The sequence below is a fragment of the Drosophila montana genome, unplaced genomic scaffold (assembly GCF_035044405.1).
Source record: "Drosophila montana isolate Dmon_TW-CO22-7 unplaced genomic scaffold, ASM3504440v1 contig_2106_1, whole genome shotgun sequence".
In the NCBI taxonomy this organism is placed as follows: domain Eukaryota; kingdom Metazoa; phylum Arthropoda; class Insecta; order Diptera; family Drosophilidae; genus Drosophila; species Drosophila montana.
This window is the reverse complement of record NW_026997017.1, coordinates 334,551-361,638: the sequence shown is the minus strand read 5'-3', so window position 1 is coordinate 361,638 and position 27,088 is coordinate 334,551. Positions and strand designations below refer to the sequence as shown.

Sequence of the window (27,088 nt, the reverse complement as noted above, 5' to 3'; positions counted from 1 at the left end):
TTTATATATGCAAAATACGTTAAAAAGTAGTTCCTTAACATTAATTTTGAATTAAATATTTATTAAATATACACACACCTAAATGAAAGTACTTTTTGTATAAGAGTTTATGCATGTCGAGCTCAAAGTGTGTCTTTGCTAAGCGCTCGGGCTGTGCCCAAGCCAAGCTACAAATGTGGCGGCTGCGTGTCTTTGCTAAGTATTACCAGGACTTTTCTAAGAGTAATTTTTCGTCTCGTTTTTATAGACAAACAATAAATACGGGGTGTGCGTCTCGGCTAAGTGTAGCAGGAGCTGTTCTAAACATCACGCATACTAGTATACGCAAAAACAATTCGCCGGGTTCATGACCCGGCTGCCATAAGGCGAACATAATGTATTAGATCCTAGCAGGCTGTGCCATAACTTTATAGCGTAGCGATAAAAATGCCAAAAAAAAGTTATCGTCAAGGCGCGCAAATTCAACGCGAATTCCTTTGAAAGAAATTGTTAAATTAAAGTCGTTTATTATTTGTTTTATTGCCAAAGCAGTGTAGTCGAGGGCTTAAGTGCTTGATACTAGCTCTTGCCGTTGTCGCCTTGACTCTTTTTGGTCATGAACATATCGAACCAGCGAAAGAACTTCGACGTCGTCGTCGATTCTTTTGGCTCCGATTTTCCCTTTTTCTCCTCCGCCGGCTCGAGCGTCCGATCCACGATGAATGTCAGATTGCCGCGCGGCGTCAGCGAATCGGGTATGGGCAATATAAGATATGGCAGATTCTTGATTTGCGGCGCAAGCACTTGGGTTTTTGAATCCAACTGCGACTGCGTCGTTGATGTAGCGGGCTGCAAACGTGATGTAGCGGGCTGCAAACGTGATGTAGCGGGCTGCAAACGTGATGTAGCGGGCTGTAGACGTGATGTAGCGGGCTGTACACGTGATGTAGCGGGCTGTACACGTGATGTAGCGGGCTGCAAACGTGATGTAGCAGGCTGTACACGTGATGTAGCAGGCTGTAGACGTGATGTAGCGGGCTGTACACGTGATGTAGCAGGCTGTAGACGTGATGTAGCGGGCTGAACTTTTGGTGTAGAAGCCAGAGCTCGTGATGTACTGGCTTGCACTGTTGATGTACCCACCTGGACTCGTGATGCACCAGGCTGCACTTTTGATATACCGGGCAGTTCTCTCGATGTGCCTGCCTGAGCTCTGGATGTACCTCGCTGCGCTCTTGATATACCCGGCTGTACTCGCGCCGTAACCGCCTGCGCCTTGGATGTAAACGCGTCTGATCTTGCTGTCGTCGTTAGACTCTCACTGCAGGCACTCGACTGCGATTGGGAGCCGTGCAATACGACGGTTTTGCTGCGCGTCAGCTGTCTGGGCTCGTGCTGTACGCACGGCGACGCGGATCGGGCGCGGATTGACGTCGGATATAAGCTGGCCTGGCCAATGGCGATGGGCATATTGGCGCGTGCCGCTCGTGCATCGTAGCCATCGGGCGATCGATGATAGTTGGACTCGTAGAAGAGCCTGAACCAGAGCGCGAACGCATAGTTATCCTGGAATCTACCCTTGACCAGCTGCTCAATGTTAATGGGCGTGTTCACGTGAACCTCGTTAAAGCTCTGCTGGAGCACCCGAAAGTTCTCAATGTATTCCGTCGGCTGGTTGCACACAAACTTCACCCTGCGCATTTTCACCAGATCGGCAAACAGTATATCCATCAGATTACAATAGGCAGCGCCCGTGCACAGGTCCTCAATCTTCTCCACATCCGCGTCCAAGGTGTCGTTTATCCACGATATGATCTCGTTGCGTGACCATTGCTTCGAGTTGCGTGTGGCCACCACGTTAATCGCCCTTGGTCTCGGCGGAGCCATATTCTGTCGGGCATATGGCAGCATTATGCAGCTATTTCAGCCCCAAATTCCAGCTGTTGCTTACCTGAGAGTTAGCTCTACTTAGTGTAATCCCTGTATGTAGCCAGAAGATAAGGCTTCGTTCATGGCTATAACCGCTCAACTTGTCGATTTGTGTAGGTCCGAAAAAGATTTTCAAGAACTTTTCTCAAAATTCCTTAACTACTCTATACTATAAACGTATATAAGTTTCTCACCTCGAATGTGGCGCTTATACAATAATATATAAAAAACCAAAAAAAAAAAAAAAAAACAAAAAAAACCAATTTAAAAAATATATTATTACATATACACTACACTATGATACCCTATGATAATATTCAAACTTTGTTCTATTTTAGATCAAATGGGAATTTACTTGCTGAAAGAAAAAAAAACAGAAACAATTCGAATATCGTGAAGAGAATCGATAGATGGCAACAACTTTGCTTTGAGGTTAGTTTTCAATAATTGAACCTAACCTCAATATTAAAGTGAGCCGGGTTGCCGAACAATTCAAATTTAGTGTGGCAGTGTGGCAACCCTTTGGCCCAATATTCACCACCCACTTCAAATCCACAAAATGCCTGTTCGACTGAGTGTCCGTGTCAGTTTCGAATCGTAAAGCAAATAAATTTCACAAAAATATGCCAATGTTTATTTTAACTAAGCAAAACAAGTCAATATGCAATTGTGTACAAATGATACACCCCTTCCCCCCTCCCCCTATCTCTTCCATATAAACAAATGCAATTTAATTATAAATCATTTACAGTTTCACAATCCATCCCCCCGCCCCCTTGGGAACAGCCAAAGAGCACCCCCCCCCCCCTCCATCCCCTGACTTGATTGAACTATTTGTCTAGCTGGCTGCTCTCGAGTTTTATTCGGTTGTTTGCATTTGGCTTTTAGTTGTGTTTGTATTTATAAATTTTAATTGTTTGCATTCATAACAGAAATGCAATTTCCATTTTAGCTTTTCCACACACACATGCACAGCCGGCCATTGAATGTCATGTTTTTATCGCCTCTAGCTTTATGACACAACGCCCGACTAGTTAATACCCTAGTTTTTATTGGCCAAGCGAAGCTTATCTTATTTAACCTCACTTTAAACTCAGCCTTTAAACTTCACCAGCTCACCTCGAAAGAAACTCACCCTGAAGCAAAACTAACCTCACAGCCGCAAAAGTCACCCTTGCACAGATTGATACCGACATCAACTAAACTCAACTCACTTGTCTTTACTACAACTGACCCCAAAACTAACCTTAGCCCGAACTAACCCCAACACAAACTAGTAGCCACCATTTGAAAACTGACCCCAAAACAACCAAACCTTAACCCTTACCCAAACCTAATTCCTAATTCCAATAAAACTGAAACTAATGCAATTAACTGACACCAAATAAAAAAGAGTATTTGGCATTCGTACTTCATTGAATACTCACCAGAATCAATCGAAATACAGCATAGTCTATCTAAGCTAATGCTTGCCGAATATAAAGGAACAGATATTTACAAAAAAAAAATAAAATTTTGCTTTGTGCTGTGTATTAATCTATCTTACTTTGTAGTCTGACCGAATCGAGCTGTCGCTCGCAACAACTAAAAATCTTTGACGAAAATGCCAATGCTTACATGTTGCACAATGTTTTGATATATATATTAGTCTAGCCAGAAGTGTAGCCAAAATTGACAGCCAAGTTAATGTTACATGTATTCCAACTGCCGAATCCCGAATCGAGCACCTTTTTATCTGCATAAGGTTCAATTACCCAAAGTAATTCGATTCAACTTGTATTTTAAACATTATTCATTTGACACGGGCAACGCCGGGTATTAACATCGACTACTCACTTGGTTGGATAATGGCAGGAATTTGACAGAACCGAATTCAATCGAGCAGCGAAAAGAGAATTCATCAAGGGGCACGTCTTTTTTTAATTTTGCTTTCAACGAAAAACTAAGCGATTTTCGAGAGTGTGAAATAAAACATGCCCAACCTTGACCTAATCAATCCAAATATCAAAGCACAATATTTTTACAGCTAGCCAGAAATGCGAAAAACACATGCGAACATTCAGAGCACGGCACCTTATATACCCTATATACCCTACATTTTATAGTCATACGCTAGATATGCTCAACTTGAATATATCTTGATATTGATCTATATCTATATCTATATCTATATCTATATCTATATCTATATCTATATCTATATCTATATCTATATCTATATCTATATCTATATCTATATCTATATCTATATCTATATCTATATCTATATCTATATCTATATCTATATCTATATCTATATCTATATCTATATCTATATCTATATCTATATCTATATCTATATCTATATCTATATCTATATCTATATCTATATCTATATCTATATCTATATCTATATCTATATCTATATCTATATCTATATCTATATCTATATCTATATCTATATCTATATCTATATCTATATCTATATCTTTATCCATATCTATATCTATATCTATATCTATATCTATATCTATATCTATATCTTTATCCATATCTATATCTATATCTATATCTATATCTATATCTATATCTATATCTATATCTATATCTATATCTATATCTATATCTATATCTATATCTATATCTATATCTATATCTATATCTATATCTATATCTATATCTATATCTATATCTATATCTATATCTATATCTATATCTATATCTATATCTATATCTATATCTATATCTATATCTATATCTATATCTATACCTATATCTATATCTATATCTATATCTATATCTATATCTATATCTATATCTATATCTATATCTATATCTATATCTATATCTATATCTATATCTATATCTATATCTATATCTATATCTATATCTATATCTATATCTATATCTATATCTATATCTATATCTATATCTATATCTATATCTATATCTATATCTATATCTATATCTATATCTATATCTATATCTATATCTATATCTATATCTATATCTATATCTATATCTATATCTATATCTATATCTATATCTATATCTATATCTATATCTATATCTATATCTATATCTATATCTATATCTATATCTATATCTATATCTATATCTATATCTATATCTATATCTATATCTATATCTATATCTATATCTATATCTATATCTATATCTATATCTATATCTATATCTATATCTATATCTATATCTATATCTATATCTATATCTATATCTATATCTATATCTATATCTATATCTATATCTATATCTATATCTATATCTATATCTATATCTATATCTATATCTATATCTATATCTATATCTATATCTATATCTATATCTATATCTATATCTATATCTATATCTATATCTATATCTATATCTATATCTATATCTATATCTATATCTATATCTATATCTATATCTATATCTATATCTATATCTATATCTATATCTATATCTATATCTATATCTATATCTATGTCTATATCTATACCTATACCTATACCTATACCTATATCTATATCTATATCTATATCTATATCTATATCTATATCTATATCTATATCTATATCTATATCTATATCTATATCTATATCTATATCTATGTCTATGTCTGATAGGGTATTCAAGTTTCGTCAATCCAGAAAAAAAGTGTGTTTTCATGTTGTGTCTGAAGAATCGTTAAGGAAACGCAAAAACTTCCGTTCGCAATGTAATGTTCGGGCCGTATAAAAAGCAAAAATCACTTATATTCCTAATGGATAAGGTTAAGGAAATGTGCAATGTGTTTAATATCAGAGTTTAAGCCAAAGATGAGATTTTTACAGACAAATAATGGATATAATGAACCACAACTAACAGGTTGGGTTAGGTTAGGTTGAAGAAATTTGGGTAATAATAGCAATTATATGGTGATTAAGACAAGGAAAGGGAGCATGAGGAGAATACTAATGCTGTTTATAATAAAAAACATCTACTATAAACATGATAAAAGGCTATTAGCCACATAGACTGAATTGCCTTAAAATAAATTCATGAAAAACCCAAAGAAAGCCTATTTTAGAAGTTTATAATCAATAATATATATGTAAATATATCGGCCATAAAGCACGATTGACGCATTACGCAATAAATTCTTGATTTATCTATAGTTGATGTCTTTTATGTAGATCTTAAAGTTCTTAGCTCCGTTTGATGCATTCGCAAAGTTATGCATGAATCGGCGCTCGATTCCAGGCCAAAGAGCAAATGTACCTTAAATGTTCAATTCCAGTGTGCTGCTCAGTGTATGGGAAATTTGCGCTCTGCGCTCGTTCAAATTGCCAACAGAAATTTCCCTTAAGCAAGGAGCCGGCTATAAAAGCGCGTCGACAGCGCAGCGGCGGCCCACAAAGCGACGGCGAACGCGACGCGGCAGTTGCCAAAGCCAAGCCACAAGCAAAAAGCAAAACGAAAGCAAAAACAAATACGAAAACGTAAACGAAAAGTCCGCGTAAAACGTGAAAGCCGTTAGCAATAACGTAACGGTTCAAACAGCGTACGCAACAAGACACTTAAGGCCGCATATGCAAATTGTGCCTGTGTGCGTGTGCGTGTGCGTGTGTGTGTTTGTTTGTTTGTAATTTTTTGTAATTTTTGTTCTTGTGTGTTTGAAATTGCCACAATAAAAGTACTAAATTATGTGGCACATGTGAACATGCCACATTGAGCGGACACCTGAGCAGCGGACAGCGAGCAGCACGGTTCGTACAGCGGCGCGTGCTTCCTGTGCCACCTGACGAGCATAGCACCTACCCCTACCCCTACCCCTCTTCCCTACCCCTACCCCTCCCGAAACCAGTGCCCCACTGCCCTACACTTAGCGAAAGTTTGTTGTTTTAATTCTGAAACATTTTCAAGCACATTCCAAATTTCTTAATTTTAATTTAACTATTTTAAATATTTAATCGGCAAGAACTTCGTTTAAGCCCGACTACGCAATACCCTGCACCAAATTTAAGTAGCGTATTTCAACAGTCTGGCAAATAATAATTGATCTCGTGACTCTCAAACTGTCGCCACAGAGCATTTGCCTTCAAACTGGCGTGGGCGTGGCCGCAATATATTTTGTGGCTCGATAAAATATTGATAAAAACTTGAATTCAGCACAAAATAAGAGTTAAAAAGAGTCAGATAACATTTTCAGTAAATAAATGCAATTAACGTTCGGAATAAATATGAAATTCCTGTACTTGAGATTTTCCGTTTATTGAGACAAGAAATCTTTAAATAAGATTTTTGTGCTCACTTTAAGCAATATTTTTTTACATATTTTACGCGGATGAATGCATATCAAATATCAATTTCATGCATGGGTTATACAAAAAAGAAAATAAATTAAAAAAAAAAACATCTTAAATTAAGTACAAAAATAAACTTTAAAAAAGTTAGAAAACCTTTTCAGTATAAATGTATATGCAAATTGCGTGCTCATAAAATGTGCAATTTGTGTGCTTTATTTGTGTCTTGTACTTGAAATTGAAAAAAAAAAAAAAACGCTTTAATTGAGTAGAAAGCAACTTCAAATAAGGCAGAAAATATTTTCAGTAAAAGCATAAAATTTGTGTCTTGCCTGTTTTCCGGTTATAGGAGAAGAAATCTTAAAGTAAGATTATCGCGCTTACTTTAAGAAATATTTAAATTTAAATTTGATTTATATATTATACAATTCAAATTTAAGTTTAAAAAAAAAATTAAATGAAGTACGAAATAACTTAAAATAAGCCAGAGAAATTAACATTCGCAACAAATGTGCGATGCGAAAATTTCTATTCGGGACTTGTACTTGCGCTTTAGCGCTTATATGAAAAGAAATCTGCTTCAAATAAGATTTTTCGCGCTCACTTTAATTTACTTTTATTTTTTGTTGAGTGTCTGTCATTGTCCGCTTTATTCAGGCGGGTTTCTTTTTTTTTTTTGTCCATATTGTGGGCGGGCGCCATTCGAGCCATGTTTTGTGTGCTGGCCATTTAATTGTGTGTGTCCGTGTCCGTGTGTGTGTGTGTCCGTGTGTGTGTGTCCGTGTGTGTGTGTTTCCAATAGGAAGTGTGTTTGGATGAGTTTTCTTACATTGTTTGGATTTCCATTTCGATTGAATGCCCTTCCTCTCCCCCCGTTCCCTTCCGTTCCTTTCCGTTCCTTTCCGTTCCTTTCCGTTCCATTCCATTCCATTCCGTTCGTTGCGTTTCGCTACATTTCGATTGAATTGAATTCGTTTTGCTGGTAATGAAGCTAGTTGCTGCCAACTGGCATTGGCCATGGCCAGGACGCGGCACACACACACACACACACACACACACACACACACACACACGCACAATACAAGTTAACATATTTTTATGGCCCCGTCGTCGCCAAAGTGTCCTCCAGTTTCAGCATCAACTTCAGCTTGAAGTGCCTATTGCCACGGGCGTCGAGTGTGGAGGGGGTCCTTGCTTGGATTGCCCGCTTGATTGGCCACTCAACTCGCTGCGGAGGGGGCTTTGATCGCATTTAAGTTGCAAAGCTATCAGCAAACAAAAAATAAAAAAAATAACAAGTAAGAGGTTCTCGCTCCCGACTAGGGGATACCCTGAAAGATCCTTGATATATATATACTATACTAGAAGCTACATGTCAAGTTTTGCTGACTCTAGCTCATATTATCAGCATTTCGATATCGATTTTTATCGATTACTTGGAAACGGGGCAAGTTATCGAATATCGGAAACAAACTCAAACTGCGCGGGCACTAGAAGGATCTACAGCTAAAATTTCAAGTCTCTAGCTCTTATAGGCTCTGAGATCCTTGCGCTCATACATACGGACAGACAGACGGACATGGATCGACTTGGCTATTGATGCTGATCAAGAATATATATACTTTATGGGTTCGGAGAGGCTTCCTTCTGCCTGTTACATACATTTGCACAAATACATTATACCCCTTTTTACCCATTTTCAAGTCAATCTAAAAAGCGCAATGCAAGTTGAAAAGTTTGAATTGCTCGGTTGGTTGAGAGAAATGCGAACTCTGCGCTTGCAGCATATTCAAATTTGAAAGTCAAGCACAATCTGTGATTGCCAAGAAATGTGTATTTGATATGCCATATTTTTTAATGTAATTGTTTCCATATCAACCAGGACAATGGGCTGCATTCGGCAAGAGTCGACAACAAAGGAAAGTTAATTAAATATATAAATATTCGAGCTTGAAATATTAGCTGTAGATCCTCCTAGTGCCCGCGCAGATCGAGTTTGTTTCCGATATTCGATAACTTGCCCCGTTTCCAAGTAATCGATAAATATCGATATCGAAATGCTGTTTTTTGAGCAATTTCGTCAAATAATATGAGCTAGAGTTAGCAAACTTGACATGTAGCTTCTGGAATAGTATATATATATCAAGGATCTTTCGTTTTTCATTGGAAGAAGATGGTTCAGGGTATCCCCTAGTCGGGAGCTCCCGCCTAGAACCTCTTAATTGTTTTATTTCATTTATTATGTTTTTCGTAAGTGTTGTCCCATTCGAAAGCTATTGCAATAGTTTATTTGACTTTAAAATAAAATCAACAGTAACTAAAGGTTAACAATGGAATATGCCATTGTCCAAAATCAAAAACTACAACAACTCTTTTATCCATTCCTTGTATCCCATAGATCCCATACCTATACATCCCATATTTTGCAATATTTTCATTTGGTCAGACTTGGCCTCAACATTCCGTTAGTGCATCAACTAGACAGAGCATTTTATATGGTGCTTAAGGCACGCTTATCCATGTTCCTGCCAAAGTTCATATTAGCTGACAAGAGCTTAGGCAGCAACGCTCCAGCGCCAACATCTGAATGACAAGTGGACAGGACGTGAGAAAATGTTATTGCATACATAAATTGCCAGCTGGCAGCACAACAAATGCTAAGCTCTGGTCAAATAATTAACAAGTAGTTATTGCTTGGCTTAACTGAAAATGTACATTACAGAGAACAGAAGTTCTCTTTGACAAGACCATAAAGTAGTTGTCAACTTTAACAGCAGTGTGCAAGTTCAGAGCACAACGAGTGCTTAGCTCCAGTCAAATATTTAACAAGTAGTTAGTTTGTAACTAACTCAAACAGTTGGCTAAACTGAAAATTAAATTAAAAAGAACACAACTTCTGTTTAACAACAGGACAAAGTAGCTGTCAACTTTGACAGCAGTGTGCGAGTTAGCAGAATAACAAACGCAAAGCTCTAGTCAAATTATTAACAAGTAGTTATTGCCTAGCCAAACTGTAAGAAACAACTATTTGACAACAGGACAAAGTAGCTGTCAACTTTGACAGCAGTGTGCGAGTTAGCAGAATAACAAATGCAAAGCTGAAGTTAATCTATTAACAAATAGTTATTGCCTAGCCTAAGTGTAAGAAACAACTATTTGACAACAGGACAAAGTAGCTGTCAACTTTGACAGCAGTGTGCGAGTTAGCAGAATAACAAATGCAAAGCTCTAGTCAAATTATTAACAAGTAGTTATTGCCTAGCCAAACTGTAAGAAACAACTATTTGACAACAGGACAAAGTAGCTGTCAACTTTGACAGCAGTGTGCGAGTTAGCAGAATAACAAATGCAAAGCTGAAGTTAAATTATTAACAAGTAGTTATTGCCTAGCCTAAGTGTAAGTGAAATGAAAAGAAAGGGAAACAGAATAAAGTAGCTGTCAACTTTGACAACAGGATAAAGTAGGATAAGAAATATTAAACAAGTAGCTATTATTATTAAGTTAGACATGTGGCTTAACTGAAACAGAATAAAACCTTTATTTGACAACACAATAAAGCAGTTGTCAACTGTGAGCGCAGTGTGGGTAAGCGAGCCTTAATCGCCGCAGGCATCATTAGACGTTTGCCAACACTCAACGCGGTAAATCGCAGAGGCCAAGCGAACTGAACCGAATGATTCATGAAAGCAATTAGCAGCCCGCGCCCAAAAATCGCTCCCATTTCTCTTGCAGACAGCTGAAACCGCAGCAGCAGCAGCAGCAGCAGCTGTGGCAGTGGGAGTTGCAGTTAAAGGAGGCGCGCGCCTCCAAATGCTCATTGAAATTTACGATTATGCTGCGAAATTATTAAACAATATGACCGCAACAACAGCAACGATCATTAATAATCTGGCCAGCGGGCGGGCAGCTCCAACTCCAGCTCCAGCTCCAGCTCCAGCTTCAACTGCGGCGGATAGTCCAAATACCAGGACGACCACAAATCTAACGTCCAAATGGCTGCAGGCAACGACGGGCAACATGAAGGCGCTGCTAAACCGCACGCTGGCCACAATGGGCGGGCAGCACAGCGCCAGATTGACCACCCTTCTGCTCCATGGCGGCCTTGGCGCCGATTTGACAGCCGGACAGCGCATTAGGCATTCGCCCAACAATGCCAATGCCAATGGCAATGGCAATGCCAATGCCAATGCCAGCATCATTGGCATTAACGGCAGCGAAACGGATATGTACAATACATTTGGCGAGACGCCCGGCTTCATTGAGTCGTCAACAACGGCGGCCAGCACGGTGCTGAGCAGCGCCATCAGCAATCTGCCGGAGGCAACGGGGCCGGCCGTCACCTTTCCAGCCCAGACGATGGCCACCTTCATTGCGGCCGGCAACAAGAATCGGGCCGCAACCATTTATATTTATCCAACGGGTGAGTTAATGGATTTTCACTAAGTCCAAATCAAAATTCAGTTACACAATGCACTTTGCTTCTGGATACCCTGTTATCCAACTAAAGCCATCGGGTATTATGGTTATGTGCAAAGGTATGCAACAGCCAGACAGCCTCTCTCTCTCTCTCTATCTCTTCATCCTTTATCCCAGAGACACCTAGAGTTCAAGACTTTTAATTCGCATCTCACTTTGCTCCTGATACCCTGTTATCCAATTGTTGCCATCGGGTATGATGTTTTGTGCACACATAAGTAGACATCAGGTAACCGAAGGATAATTCCAAGCGGTCGCAAACTCCACCCAAGCTCTAAACAACATTGCTGTTAAATTGCAGTTAACATAACTGTATAAGAGTCACATAACAGAGCAACTGAACTGTTAAAGCTAACATAAGCTGTATGTAAACGCGTAGAGTAGAATATATGGGGAATGTATAGGTAATATGGAATGTGGAATATGGAATATAGAATGTATAGCTAGATGGAAAACTCTACCTAAACACTGAAACATACTAACTATTTAAAGAGTTTTTAACAGAGCTGTTATATTAGACTTAACATAAGCAGAGTGAGAGCTACATAACCGCAGCGCAGGCGAGTGAACTGTAAAGGATCACATAAGCGACATTCAAATAACTAAAGCGGAATATACTCAGAATGTGCCGAGCGCAATCGTCACTTAAACACTTGAGGCGTATTAATTCATCACAGCACTTAACAGAGCTATTAAATTGCACATAACATAAGCAGAGTAGAAGCCACAAAGGCCACCGTTAAAGCTAACATAAACGAATTTATTGTCAATGTATTGTCATATTAATTCATCACATTTAATTGACCGATGGTTTATTTGTCAGGCACTTGGCCAATAACTTTCGGCTGTCAGTTAATCATTGTTGTGAGCCAAGCCAACGACCGATGATTGTTGGCCAATAATGTGGCCAACTAATGCGGATTGGGCTTGATTAGCACGCTCGTCACATCACTGTCTGTGGGCGAATAGGTAAAACGCTCCGCCTGTCAATAATCAAATCAGCTCAGTCAGTTAGACAGACGGACGGACGGACGGACGGAGAGACGGCGACGGGGTCGCGTGCCAGGCCCAATTAGAGGCTAATTTGCATTATGCCATCCGTTCGCTCATTATCCTCGAATAGCTTCGATAGTTAACACCCCCCCCGTTGCTCGCTCATGGGTGTTGTCCTCTTTTTAATAAATACCCTATATAAGGCCATTTAAGGCCTGAAAAGGGATGGGATATGGTGCAGCATTAGTATGTTGCCCAATTAGATTGAGATCCTTTACTTTGTTTATCCAATCAGCTTGTGTATCCATTGCAGCCTGTCTATATCTGAGAGACTATGTTACCCTATGGGGCTTATAAGTTCTGCATTATGTTGGATTTTAACATATTTCGCCCCGAAGTTTCCTCAATCGAGAGCACACGGCTTACAGACTGACTTTCGAAAGTTTGTTAAGTTTTCAAGCAGTCTTTGGTTCTAAAAATTGGAGAATAGTTCAGTCATATACAAAGATAAAATACATCGATATCGCATTTTGAACTTCCTGCGGGAGAATTTCGCGATATGCTAAAGCTAAATACATCGATATCACATATTTAACTTCCCAGGCGAGATATTGACGATATAGAAAAAGTTACTTCGTATCGCTTTTTTAACTTTCCAGGCGAGAAATTTGCGACACAGAAAAAGTTTATCGTATCGCTTTTTTAACTTGCCACGCGAGAACTTGGCGAAATAGCAAAAGATTATTTGTATCGTTTTTTTAACTTCCTAGGCGAGAAATTGGCGATATAGATAAAGTACATTCGTACTTCTTAACTTCCTACGCGATAACTAAGCGATATACCAAAAAATAAAATGAATCAATATCGCATTTTGAACTTCCCAGGCGAGAACTTGGCGTCAAGGAAAAGAGAAAGCCAAACAATAAAATACCCTGGAAAATGAAGTTGAAAGATAAGAAAGCGATAGAAAGTCGAATAGAATAGAATAGAACATTTAATGCCAGCTAGCTTAGAAGTTATTTAATTGGAGGGCCTTTTTTATAAAGCTGCAAATCTGTTACAGGGTAGCTGTCAGTCAGGCATGCCCATTAAAAAGCTGCCCACTTATCTGTGCACTTATTGAAGCACTGAGAGAGAGAGAGAGAGAGAGAGAGAGAGAGAGAGCCTGCGACCTTACGACCCTTGGGCCTAATGCAGCCATTAGGCAAGTTGGAGTCGCATTAATTGCAGAGATTGTTCGACTATTAACGCGATTTGAAACGTTGATTGTTTTAAGCAGCATCTCTTAACTTGGCTCTGGGGGCCAAACAAAAACTTTCGCTTTCTCTCCCTCCACACAAATTGCGCGAGCTGTCAAAGCCGTCGTCTGCCTGGCTGCCTGGCTGCTGACTCAGTTGGTTCTCATTATGGGGACACATCCGAGAGTCGTCGCAGTCGACGTTAATATCCCATATCCTAATCATGCGGCTTATCTTCCCACATCAGCATCGAGCAGCGAGCAGCCAGAAGCGAGAAGCGACGAGCTATGTCAGCACTTTCGCAGCCCTGCGGCCTCTCACTGGCTACACTCAAACAAATTTTTGGCCTAGAACAATTGACATAATATAAGACAAGTAAGAGGTTCTAGTCGGGAGCTCCCTGAACAAGAAAGAGGTTCTAGTCGGGAGCTCCCGACTAGGGGATACCCTGAACCCTCTTCTTCCAATGAAAAATAAAAGATACTTGATATATATATACTATTCTAAAAGCTACATGTCAAGTTTTGGTGACTCGAGCTCTTATAACTTACGAGATTTGCTCAAAATACAGCATTTCGATATCGATTTTTATCGATTACTTCGAAACGCGGCAAGTTATCGAATATCGGAAACAAACTCGATCCGCGCGGGTACTAGGAGGACCTACAGCTAAAATTTCAAGTCTCTAGCTCTTATAGGTTCTGAGACCCTTGCGTTCATACCTACGGACAGACGGACGGACATGGACTCGGCTATTGATGCTGATCAAGAATATATATACTTTATGGGGACGGAGATGGATCCTTCTGCCTGTTACATACATTTGCACAAATACATTATACCCTTTTCACCCATTTTCAATGGGTTCAGCGTATAAAAACATATAAAGAATCTGAAATTTAACAATTATTGCTCGTTTCCAAATGAAGCTTTTTCAAATACAAATCTTGTTGCGGGTTCAACAAAAAGTCAACAATTTTTTTTTGCGTGTATTCGAATTGTGTGCGTGCGTGGGCGGTGGGCATGTCTGCCACACAGCTAACGAGGAAAGAGGGAGGGGCGAGGGGGGGGGGCAGCTCGTCAAAGCCAGCAAACTTGTCCATTTCCACAGCAACAACAACAGTAGAAGGACGAGCAGAAGAACAAAAATCGAACAAAAGTGCGTAAAATTCATTGAATAAAATTGTTTAGCCTCGGCCGAGCGCTTGTGGCATATGTGGCACAAGCTATCTACTGCAAATATTTCGCCTGCAGCTGCAGCATAGTTTTCACAGCTTGCTGCAACTATTTGTTGCCAAGTTGGCGCGCAGAAAACGGTCTCGTCTTAGTTCCTCGCATTCCACAATCCACAGCGACAAAATGCTCACCAAATAGTTTTTTGCGCAAATTCTCAAATTCTTCAGGGGAAACATAATTAAGACTAGAAGAAGACTAGAAGACCATTGGAAATGTGTAAAACGGGTATAATGGAGTTGTGCACGTGTATGTAACAGGCAGTAGAAAACATCTCCGACCCCATAAACTATATATATTCTTGATCAGCATCAATAGTCGAGTCGATCTAGCCATGTAATTATATTAAATTATATCAATATCTTTAAGAACTAAAAAGAAAGACCTATAACAAAAAATCATGTGTACTCTTTTTGCTTTTGAGATTTCGACAAAAACTTTAAACAATTTTAAATAGAAGAACTTTCATTTCAAGACATCTGAAACTCTCGACTTCCTCCTCTCCATCTCTCTCTTATCAAATTTAGGCTGAACTTCTGCTAAATCTTATTAAAATATCACATTTATGAATATATTTTCATATTACTAGCCCAACAGCTGCTTTTGTAACTTCAATATAACGCATAGATTCCTATCCAATTGCTTTGGATTATGTACTCAAATGCTGCCCGAAAAATCTTTTTGTTTAATAAGTAAACTTTTCGGGCACGTTTTTGGGATTAAAAAGTTTTGTGCGCAAATTTCAACAAGCTGCATTCAATTATTGTAAAGCAGAACAAAGCGTTTATGATAAATCAAAGGAAAGTTCTCTTCTCTCTGCAAGTGTTGCAAAGTTTCAGCTGCAAGTGTTGATAAACGCTTCGGCAAATATGTAAATTAGTTGCAGCTGCTGTTCACAGATGTTCAACATAGTGTAAGCTTCTTTATGGTATCAATCACAATATATACTACATATATCAAACGGAAATTCCCTTCAATGAGAAAGTGCTGCAAAGTTTCAGTTGCAAGTGTTGATAAGCGCCTTGGCAACCATGTAAATTAGTCGCAGCCGCTGTTCACATATGTTAAACATTATGTAAACTACATACATCAATCAAAATCTAATCTTCTTCGAGAACTGTAAAGAGAGTGTTTGGCTCGTGAGCGTGTGACAACACTCATCCCTAATAGTTAAACCCTTAACACTTTGACAGTTGATTGACTTTACTTTAAGCACTTACCAACACTCGCAGCTAAGTAGCTTGCACTTTCGCCTGCCTCGGCAGTTGCTCTCTTGAGCTGTCGTCGTGTCACTGACTCCGTCTCTGTCGCGCTTAACCTTGCCAAGTACAGTCTGTCCTCGGCATGAAAGCACGACTAAGTAGTTCCACTTGCAGCCAAATTTCTGGGTCGCTTGGGGCGCAACTTTAAGCGCCAACTACTTTAACAGCTTTGCCAAACAGCGCCCCACACTTGAGCTCTGCCCAACTTTAACCCAGTGATGCCACGCCCATGGCAAAAAGTAATAGGCCGCCCATCTCAATCGTTTGCCGATTTACTGTGCTGAGTCATAGAGATGAGCCCGTGAGCCGTTAAGAGCACAAATTTAGTTTATGTACATAAAATATATATTTTTTTAGATAAACATTGCAATATAAACACTTGCATCATTAATTTGTATGTACGTTATTTAAAAAAAATTATCAAAGAAGTTGTCAACAAACTTTTACTTTCCTTTTGTTGAAAACAATTCTTTAAGCTTTCGAATGATATTCAAAGAAAACGTGTTGTGTTTTGTTTGTGACTGCAATACCTTTAACAACACTGGCGCAATGCACTTAGCAACACAAATGTAATACCTTTACCAACACTGACAATTGCCTTTATATCGTGACACGAGACGCGCTCATCTCTATGCCCAAAACCAGCTCAAGAAGTCACTTTGCGATTAATACGCACGACCGCAATGCACTTAGCAACACAAATGTAATACCTTTACCAACACTGACAATTGCCTTTATATCGTGACACGACACGCGCTCATCTCTATGCCCAAAACCAGCTCAGGAAGTCACTTTGCGATTAATACGCACGACCGCAATGCACTTAGCAACACAAATGTAATACCTTTACCAACACTGACAATTGCCTTTATATCGTGACACGAGACGCGCTCATCTCTATGCCCAAAACCAGCTCAGGAAGTCACTTTGCGATTAATACGCACGACCGCAATGCACTTAGCAACACAAATGTAATACCTTTACCAACACTGACAATTGCCTTTATATCGTGACACGAGACGCGCTCATCTCTATGCCCAAAACCAGCTCAGGAAGTCACTTTGCGATTAATACGCACGACCGCAATGCACTTAGCAACACAAATGTAATACCTTTACCAACACTGACAATTGCCTTTATATCGTGACACGACACGCGCTCATCTCTATGCCCAAAACCAGCTCAGGAAGTCACTTTGCGATTAATACGACAAATATTTCTCTGACTGTTCGCCTATTTTGCTGTTTCTCCTTTCTTGTTTTTTTTTTTTTCGTTTATTTTTGCCCATCTTCAGCGGCTGACAATCGTTTTGTTGTTGTTGTTGTTGTTGTTGTCGAGGCTTTTGTAGCGCATTCCACGGTCGACTTGAAATATGCAAACATTTCGATTTCGATTGAATGGCGGGGCGGCCCAGTTTGGCTCGCATCATTTTTATTGTATTTATTGAATATTTCAAGCATCAAACGCTGCCGCCTGATGACTCAGCATCAAATTACAGACGCTCTGCCAGCCGGCGGAGGGAAGGGGCGGGACGGAGGGGTGGGTGGAGGGGGGGGGAGGGATTGCTAGTGGGTGGCTGGCTCCAAGGAGTCCCAACAACAAGGAATTCTTGTCAAAGGACAGCTGTCGAGCTGCCGAGCTGCTGCTACCCCATTTTGCTATGCCCCTAACTACCCCTAACTACCCCTAACTCCCGCTGACTCCCTCTGACTCCGCCCCCACCCCCCCCCCCTTCCCCAACCCATCGACAAGAGCCATCAATTTGTGTAAATTTGAACTGTCACTTTGAAGGCGTTAATTGGATTCAATAATGTCAACCAGAGCGCGCGCGCGGCATCAACAGTTGGAGCCAGTGCAGCAGCAGCAGCAGCAGCGACCAAATCCGCACCCCGCATTGCCACATAGACCCCGCCCACTGCCCTAACCAGCCCCTCTCGATCATGCTTTGTATGCTTGCCAAGTTCTATTTAGGACATACGACAACAACATTATTCTGTGGATTTCTGTGGCTTAGATTAAGGGCATTGGGTGCCCTTGACGCCTTGGCATGATTTTTTTTTTTAGCTAGAATTGTGGGCGTGCCAGCATGCCTGAAAACATGCACTGAGCGAAACGGGGGGCGCTAGAAATACGTTTTTGCCATTGTAGAGATAACCACGAATTCAATTTCTAACTTAATATACATTAACGATAAGTTGTACTGCTCGCACTTAAATCTGGAGCTCATAGATCTGAAGAACAAAAACTGATTCACGAACCGAACCAGTCATTGATTGGAACCATGAACCGAACCACAGTTAACATTTATTGGCCCTGCAGCCAAGCTTTAAATATAGCTCTGATCGTTCACATACTGGATCTGGCCAATTGAATATTTCTGGCAGAGTTAATAGTTTACAGCTTATCTAATAGAATTATGCAACACTGTTCGGAACTGAACCAGTTCAAGACTGAAACTAAAAGTCACTTTAACTACAAACGGAACCTTAACTGAAAGTTACCCAAAAAAACAGCTGAATCCAAAGCCAAAGCGACGCATAGATTTATTTCAAATATATTTTGTTTCGAAATAAAAAACTTTTGAGCACAAATATCTTGGACCCCAATTATTGGATTTAAATCTAAAACATATTTGTTAGATGCCAATTTTCGGAGGAAGCTCAAAAACAGGCAAAAAAATATAGATAAAATACATAAAAAAAAAAAATAAAAAATAAAATAAATATAAGAAATAAAATAAAAGAAAAATTAAATAAATATAAGAAGTAAAATAAATAATGTAAATAAAAAAAAAAACAAAAAAATTAATTAAATCAATAAAATAAAATAAACAAAATATATAAAGTACATAATAAATAAAAATTAGTTAAAAGAATTTGTTAAACAAATAAAATAAATAAATAATAAATGAAATACCTTGAAAAAAATCAAAATAATACATGAAATTATTGAGAAACTTCATTTTAAAAGGGTTTGAACCAAAAGCTGGGTTCAAGGCAGCATTAAAAGTGGTTCACGAACTGAATCTCAAGGCAAAAAGCTGGTTCGATTCGTAAACGGAACCAGTTAACCTTTTTTCATTGCGACTGTGCAGCCCTGGCTCCAATAGGAAACCACAATTCACTGCGGACTTTCGCTCAGTGTACTCTGAAAGTCGACTGGCTGCGAAATACACACATACATACACAAATACATATAGACAATGGCTAAAAGATATATTGCTTTTTATGGCTTATCGGCAAAGGGCCTTAATAAAAATGTTTGCCTGAGCGGATCGCAACAAATTGTTGGCCTTTGTTTCGGGCTTGTTTTTCGCTCTTTTACCTTATTTTTTTTTTTCTTTTCACTTTTGGCAAGATAAAGCAAAGACAAATTGAAACAAGAATCGCGATAGCATCGACAACGGTGCAAAACACTGAACCACCAAAAACCACCAAAAAGATAAAAATTAGTTGAAAGCGGCCTGCGGATGGAAATTAAATTAAATGGAAAAAATAAAAAAAAAGACGTAAATAAAAGGACACAAAAAGAAATGCAAACGCTTGGTATTTGGTCAAAAGGCTTTTGGCCCAGATAGCTGCCTACCCCCCTGGGTAAATAAGTGTTGCCTACATTCCGGGGCAATGTCTGGCCAAATGGCCCGGCCCGGCCCCAGATGAGCCGCAAATTATGAGCGAAACATACAAAAACGGGCCGATCAATTTTGTTGCCTACTTTAGAGCGTTTCTGTGTGTGTGTGTGTGCGTGTGTGTGCGTGTGATAGCACATGAATTCATAATTTGCAGTTTATATTTGAGCCAGTCCAAAAAGCGCAAATCGCTGGCATTTCACCATCGAGCGCAGCAATTAGGCAGCCAAATTAACATATGAAGTCTACTTTTAGGCGCGCGCACAGCTCGTTACAAACTATTGTATATCCGATTCTTATGTGTACAAAGGAAGGGCGTGTAAGAGACAAGGACAAACTTTTCAAAATCGAATGAGATTTGACCGAGTTATGGAGGTGGGAAATTTGTACTTATATCTATATAGGATATTTGAGGGAACCAATTATACATGAATTTTGACCAAGAAAAATGTTGCCAGCTTTAGATGCCCAATTGATCTAGAAGACAAACCATTGAGAAAAACCAAACCTCGTAATTTACCGCCCACGGAAATTATGTAGAAAAGATTTATGTGCACATTTTATGATTACAGGGTATACAAATAGTACATATCTGGCATTATCTACACTATCTACGAATTGATTCTTATAGCTCTTATCAAACGATTCTCTTTACATTTAATGATTACAGGGTATACAAATACACAGTACATATCTGAATTGATTCTTATAGCTCTTAGCAAGCGATTCTCTTTACAATTAATGATTACAGGGTATACAAAGACACAGTACATATCTGGCATTATCTACATATTCAACCGAATTGATTCTTATAGCTCTTATCAAACGATTCTCTCTACATTTAATGATTACAGGGTATACAAATACACAGTACATATCTGAATTGATTCTTATAGCTCTTAGCAAGCGATTCTCTTTACATTTAATGATTACAGGGTATACAAATAGTACATATCTGGCATTATCTACATATTCAACCGAATTGATTCTTATAGCTCTTATCAACCGATTCTGTGCACATTTTATGATTACAGGGTATACATAACTAATGCATATCTATCGTTTTGTACTTACAGTTTCACCCGAATCGATTGTCATTCCGATCGTTTCGTGCATCTTCGGATTTCCCATACTGGCGCTGATTGTCATCTGCTGCCTGAGGCGGCGCGCCAAGCTGGCGAGGGAGCGGGACAGGCGACGCAACTATGATATGCAGGACCATGCTGTCAGCCTGGTCAGATTTAGTCCAATTCATAGGCTTAGTGAGTTTGAATGTTGTAATGTGTGTACGAAGTTTTCCATTTATCTCTCACTCTTCACTTTCTCTCACTATATATATCTATATACATATATCTTTATACTATATGCGACACGCATTTATATTGATTCACGTTCACAGTATTCGATCACGATGTTTTCCATATAGCATGGAATTTTGTTATTTTACATAAATTTACCTTTCCCCCTCTCTCTCTCTCTCTCTCTCTCTCTCTCTCTCTCTCTCTCCATCGCACACAGTTTCTTTGCTCATGTCTGGTTCTTGATCTCAATGTGTGTCTGTCATATCGTAGCCCTTTTTGTTTTGCCACCATTTTTGCACTTTGACCCCAACAAAGCCCCCCAGCCCCGTTCGCCCCGCCCCTCGCAATTGTGAACAAAATTTCCATTTTCCTGCTTTGTTTTTCTTGCATAAATTGCATTTCGAATTGTCAAACAAAAATGCGGGCTAGCCTCACACACACACACACACACACGCACACCTGTCAGCCCATTCCTCCTCTCTTTTTGGCGCTTTGCAAAGAGAAAAACTGAAAATCAAGCATATTTATTATCAATATTTATGAAGAAAATAACTTTACTTTTCAAGTCAGCGACAAAAATACCAGAGTAAACAAAAAATTTGCCAAAAAATACGAGAGTTCATTTAAGAAGCCAGAAATAAATTTAAGTACAGGATTAATAGAAACCAAGAATAAAAAAACATAAATAATGGGAATGGAAGATGTAGAAAACTTATTTATCAAGAGCTTTACCAGGTGAATTCAAAAAGGTGCTTCGCCAGCAGCTTTACAAGTTCAATTTAACTATGGAAATGGAAAATTTAGAGTATAGAGAAAACGAAATCTAGAACAAGGATTTACCATGAGCTTTATCAGTCAAATCTAAACATGGACATGGCAAATTTACAATGATTTACAATGATTACCAGGCAAAAGGATTTTATCGGAGCCTCACATGTTAAACTAAGATATAAAAAAGGAAAAATACAGAAAGAGGATTTACCAGGAGCTTTACCAGTCAAATTGAATCGTGCAAATAGAAAATGTACAAAGAGAATTTACCACGCAAACTTAGATTTGCGTTTGGAAATTTTCAAAAAGGTTTACTAGGAACTTTACAAGTTAAATTTAGCTATGGAAATGTAAAATGTGGAATGAAGATTTACCAAGAACCTTGCAAATCAAAGTAAGATATAGAAATGACAACATTTATATGAGGATTTACCAGTTAATCTTAGATTTGAATATGGAAAATGTAGAAGAAAGATTTACCAGAGCTTTATAACTAAATATAAATATGGAAATGCGAAATGGAATTGATAAAAATAATTTACCAGGAGCTTTACCAGTCGAATTTATATATATATATAGAAATAAGAAACTTCGAAGAGGATTCACCATGACCATGTTTAGATGTGGAAATGGAAAATTAAGAAAAAAGATCTACCCGGAGATTCACATGTCAAATGTAGCTATGAAAATGGGAAATTGAGAACAAGAATTTACCAGGAGCTTTACCAGCCACATTTAGGCATGCAAATGGAAAATATTCGGTGTTGAAAAACAACAAACTTGACCCACTTACGGGCGCTGACAGTCTATTATACCCGAGCTGCTCCCGAGCAAACAGGATATGAGAACATGGCCAAACAAGATTTGAGAGCCACGTGCGGCTCCAAGTCAGAGTTCAAACTGAGTGCCTGCTGCGACTGTTGCGGCGCTCAATGAAAGCGAGCGTCGGCACATACACACACACACACACACCTGCACACACACACCCGCACACACACACACACACAGACCCGCACACACTCGGAGATATTTATGGTGTTTTGCATGTGTCAAGCACAGGCAGCAGCTGCTGTATGCCAAACGGCCGTACGCCCGGCTGCATTTGCATTTCCATTGCATACCTTTGGGCGCTTGTCCTCGTTTCCATGCGAACAACAACAAAAATGAAAACTCGTCTTTTCACTCGATCCACACCAGCCCCATAACAGCCCCCCCCCCCCCCATCACCCTTGCCACACCCCCATAATCAGAAATCCCAGGCGTCTTCATATGCCCTGTTTACACAAATATCCCCAATAAAGGGTATAAGCTAGTTGTTGTTGTGCTGGCAGCCAGAAGGTGATCGATTTATGTACATAAAATTGTCTGATTGATTGATTGATAGACAAACTAGCTAACTGACTGATCAAATGGTTTGTCTGACTGAGTCGTTTTTGACTAGTTAGTTAGCAAGTGCCGATTGATTGAACTAGTTAGCCGACTGACTGATTGATTTGCTGACTGATTGATTGACTAAGTAACTTGTTGTTTGACTGATTGACTGACTGGTTGAGTGATTGACTAGTTAACCGACTGACTGATTGATTGACTGACTTAAATGGCAGACTGATTTATTGACCGACTGACTGAGTGATTGATTGACTGATTGATTCACATACTGACTGAATGACTTACTGACCTGTCAAGTAAGGGTTAAGTGATTGACTCGCTAACTGATCAACTTATTAACTGACTGACTGACTATTTGATTGATTGACTGAAGTACTGAGTGATTTACTGACCGATTGATTGACTGAAGCGAATGCCTATTGACTTTTTAAACATTTGTATTTGCGATAATCAGAAACATTTTGTGGGTTCATTATCAGGGCAATATGTAATAGAGCCTCACTCTCGGTTAGGAAGTTATAAAGGTGACAGCACTTACGTGCGCCCACAATAGGGCATCTTGAAGTCGAGCTCACTCGTTGAGTGCATCCCAACTTGTTATAACTGTAAATTTCATATTCAGTGTTTGCTTTGCCGCTGGATGCGGGTGCTGCTCCGCTTTGAGAGGTGCACAAACAACGTGATGGTGGTTATGATGATGATAATGATGTTGTTTTTGTTGATGATGATTACGATGTGGGTGACACGATAACGAAACGTTGACAAACCGCAAATTATACTTGTTTTGCCCACCCCCCCCCCCCCCTCCCGGATGCCCCCAACCACACCATGTTTTGATGGTTGCAAATTTTTGGTTTTTGCATAAATTTTGAAAACAATTACGCATCACCGCAAGCACCGCATGAAAACCACAAGAAACTTCTCCGCAAAAGGGCAGCCATCAACACAGTAACAGTCAGACTGTGCACAGTGGTGTGTGTGCGTGTGTTTGTTCTGAGACAATCTGCGTTTGGATAGTTTTGATAAGGTTTTCAATTGCAGTTTGACAAGCACTGATATGCAATTAACAACGGTCGCTACTGTAGTCAACATTTAGGCTGATAATGATAACAGTTAGCTGTACATAAGTGTTTAGGAAATATATGTTGAAGAAATCAGATTTTAAGTAATTTTAAATCTGAGATATTTTGCTGCCGAGCTGCAGTTTTAAATGTACTGATATGTAATTAACATTGGCAGCTGCTGTGATCACTGCTTTCGCTGTTAATTAACATTGTAAGCAGTAGCTTAAACATAATGTCTTAAGGAAGTATTATAAATATAAGAGGAAATCGGCTGTTGGGTAATTTCCAATCTGGGAATTTTATATTGCCTCACTGCAGTTTAAAAGCGGAAGCTGCTGTTGTAAACGCTTAAGCTGTTAAATATAACAGTAAGCTAAAGCGTAAGCATAAAAGTGTTAATATAATAGGGAAATCAGCTTTTGGGTTATTTTAAATTTGGGATTTTTAAGTGCTTAGATGCAATTAACGGCGGCAGCTGCTGTTGTTAACGCTTAAGCCGTAAAATATAACAGTAAGCTGAAGCTTAGTCTTAAGAAAGTATAATAATATAGGAAGAATAATATATTGGGTAATTTTAAATCATGGATTTTTATATTGCACCACTTCAGTTTTAAATGCAATCGAATGCACTTAACAGCGGCAGCAGCTAATGTTAACGCTACAGCTGTTTAACAGTAAGCTGAAGCTTAAGCATAAAAGTGTCAAGGAAGTTTATTAATATAATAGGGAAATTAGCTTTTGGGTAATTTTGAATCTGGGATTTTTATATTGCCCCACTGCAGTTTTAAGCACACTTAGATGCATTTAACAGCTGCAGCTGCTGTTGTCAACACTTAAGCTGTTAATTAAAATAGTAAGGGGGCGGAGCTTAAAAAGTGGATAGCACTTACGTATTGGTTCCACTGTGCGCACGTCCTGTCAGCTGGCAAGCGGGCGCGTGTCCCGTGTGGTGGTGGGCGTTGGGCGGGGTTGGTGGCCTGCACGTTTTGATACTCACATTAAATTTGAGCTCGTTCTCGACGTCGCACGTTTTCAATTTGTCTTTGGTCACACGCACACACACACACGCGCACACACACATTTCCATTTCCTTTCCGCTTGCCGGAGGCGATTTAAGCAACTTGTAGCTAATGTGAATTGCTTTTGTTTATTTATTTCTTTGGCTTTTTTTTTCTCTTTTTGGTAATGTTTTTGCCGCTTTAGATTACCGATCGTCGCGAGCTATCAGTCTACGTCCTGAACGAAGCCTAAGCCAGGGCTTCACCTCGCTGGAGCTGGACACGGTGCTGGAGGAGCGCTGCAGCGACGTGGAACAGACGCAGACCGAAATACTCAATCCCGAATCGCCCATGGACGCCAACTCCTACAAGATGTCCTTCTCCTCGAGCTAACAGTTAGCAGCACAACAGCAGCAGCCGAAGACGACGACGTCGACCTTTTCGACGTTGTCGACAGCGCAGCCGCAGACAGCTGCGCTGGCCATGCAACTGCTGCAGCCGCGCACGCCGTCGACGGCGACGCTGACGCCGCCGCTGCGCAAAGCGGGCAGCCTGCGCGAATCGCACGATGCCGCGGCGCTGGCCAAACGGCGCAGTCGCCTGCAGGAGCTGCGCGCCGCCAGCAGCAGCCCGGCCAGCGAAGCAGCGCTCGCGTTTAGCGTCGGCAAGCGCGGCTCCAAACGGGAGCGTCGCCTTGGCGCCGGCAGCAGCAGTGGCAGCGCCAGTTCAGCAGCTGCAGCCATGCGCAAATCGCAGTCGCTCGACGCAGCCGAGAGCTACTCGCTGGCCAGCATACAGTCGCCCTTGTGGGTGACGCTCACCAATGCGCGCACGATCGAGGAACTGGCGCAGCAGAAGCTCTAAAAGATGAACGACACTCAAGAAGAAATGAAGAAAAACATACACACACACGCACATACATACACATACCCACCAACCGCCGAGGCTAGTGTTGTTGCCGCTGTTAAATGTTAATGTGGAGTTATTAACCCTCACCCTGCACCCCTGGCGCATCTTGAAACGAAATCCAACGGTTTTTCTTACAGCCCAAATCCACCTTGTAAATGTGTAAGCAACAATGTAAACAACAAATATTAAAGTATTAACAATTTACAACATTAGCAAATGCATAAATTTAAACTAATGACCAAAAATTAGTCCACAATAAAACTGAAAGTAAAGCAAAGCATTTTCATTCATAACTGCCCAATTCGCAATGTTAAGCTCAAAATGGCAATGTTATGGCACACAGACAGAATGCAACTGTGCACTGTAAGGCGTATATCCCGTTTGATCCGCAAGCCCCAATGCAATTGCGCTGTGATTGTCAAACAGTATGGCGGGCATTTTGAATTTCTAGCGCCGAAACACAAATGATTAGCATTATACATTTATTTATATTTTTCTTTGTTTTTATTTAAATTATCTTGTATATGTAATAAGAGCTTAAAATACAAATTTAATTTCATTATCAAAATACATTGTTATACAATTTCCTTAGTTGCGTTTTTGTTTCCTTCTTACGTTTTTGTTACAGATCTTTAGTTGCTTGTTTCTCT

At 39.5% G+C, this 27,088-nt stretch overlaps 3 protein-coding genes across 4 annotated transcripts in view; 1 reads left to right on the top strand and 2 right to left on the bottom strand.

Moving 5' to 3' along the window:
* The window catches only part of LOC135426891 (uncharacterized), a 113,777-nt gene extending 88,041 nt beyond the window's left edge, over positions 1–25,736 (bottom strand). The window contains exon 1 of the mRNA XM_064680218.1: positions 25,422–25,736. The gene's annotated coding sequence lies outside the window, so the exon portion shown is untranslated. The remainder of the gene's footprint in view (positions 1–25,421) is intronic.
* LOC135426952 (microtubule-associated protein RP/EB family member 1) lies at positions 487–3,479 on the bottom strand. 2 transcript variants are annotated; one of them, XM_064680309.1, is made up of 4 exons: positions 3,336–3,479; positions 1,931–2,266; positions 1,038–1,869; positions 487–995 (listed from the first exon to the last, which is right to left on the bottom strand). In XM_064680309.1, exons 3-4 carry the CDS (start codon positions 1,864–1,866, stop codon positions 559–561), a joined length of 1,266 nt encoding a protein of 421 aa, XP_064536379.1. In that variant the 5' UTR covers positions 1,867–1,869; positions 1,931–2,266; positions 3,336–3,479; the 3' UTR covers positions 487–558. The 2 variants fall into 2 exon arrangements, with proteins under 2 accessions (XP_064536379.1, XP_064536378.1); XM_064680308.1 differs by having other exon boundaries at positions 487–1,869; positions 3,336–3,478.
* Positions 10,304–26,715, top strand: LOC135426894 (uncharacterized). Its single transcript, XM_064680221.1, is given in 3 exon segments — positions 10,304–11,596; positions 21,083–21,268; positions 25,735–26,715. Coding segments are annotated over 3 exon segments (1,455 nt in total). The 5' UTR covers positions 10,304–10,986; the 3' UTR covers positions 26,394–26,715.
* Positions 26,716–27,088: the final 373 nt, after the last annotated feature.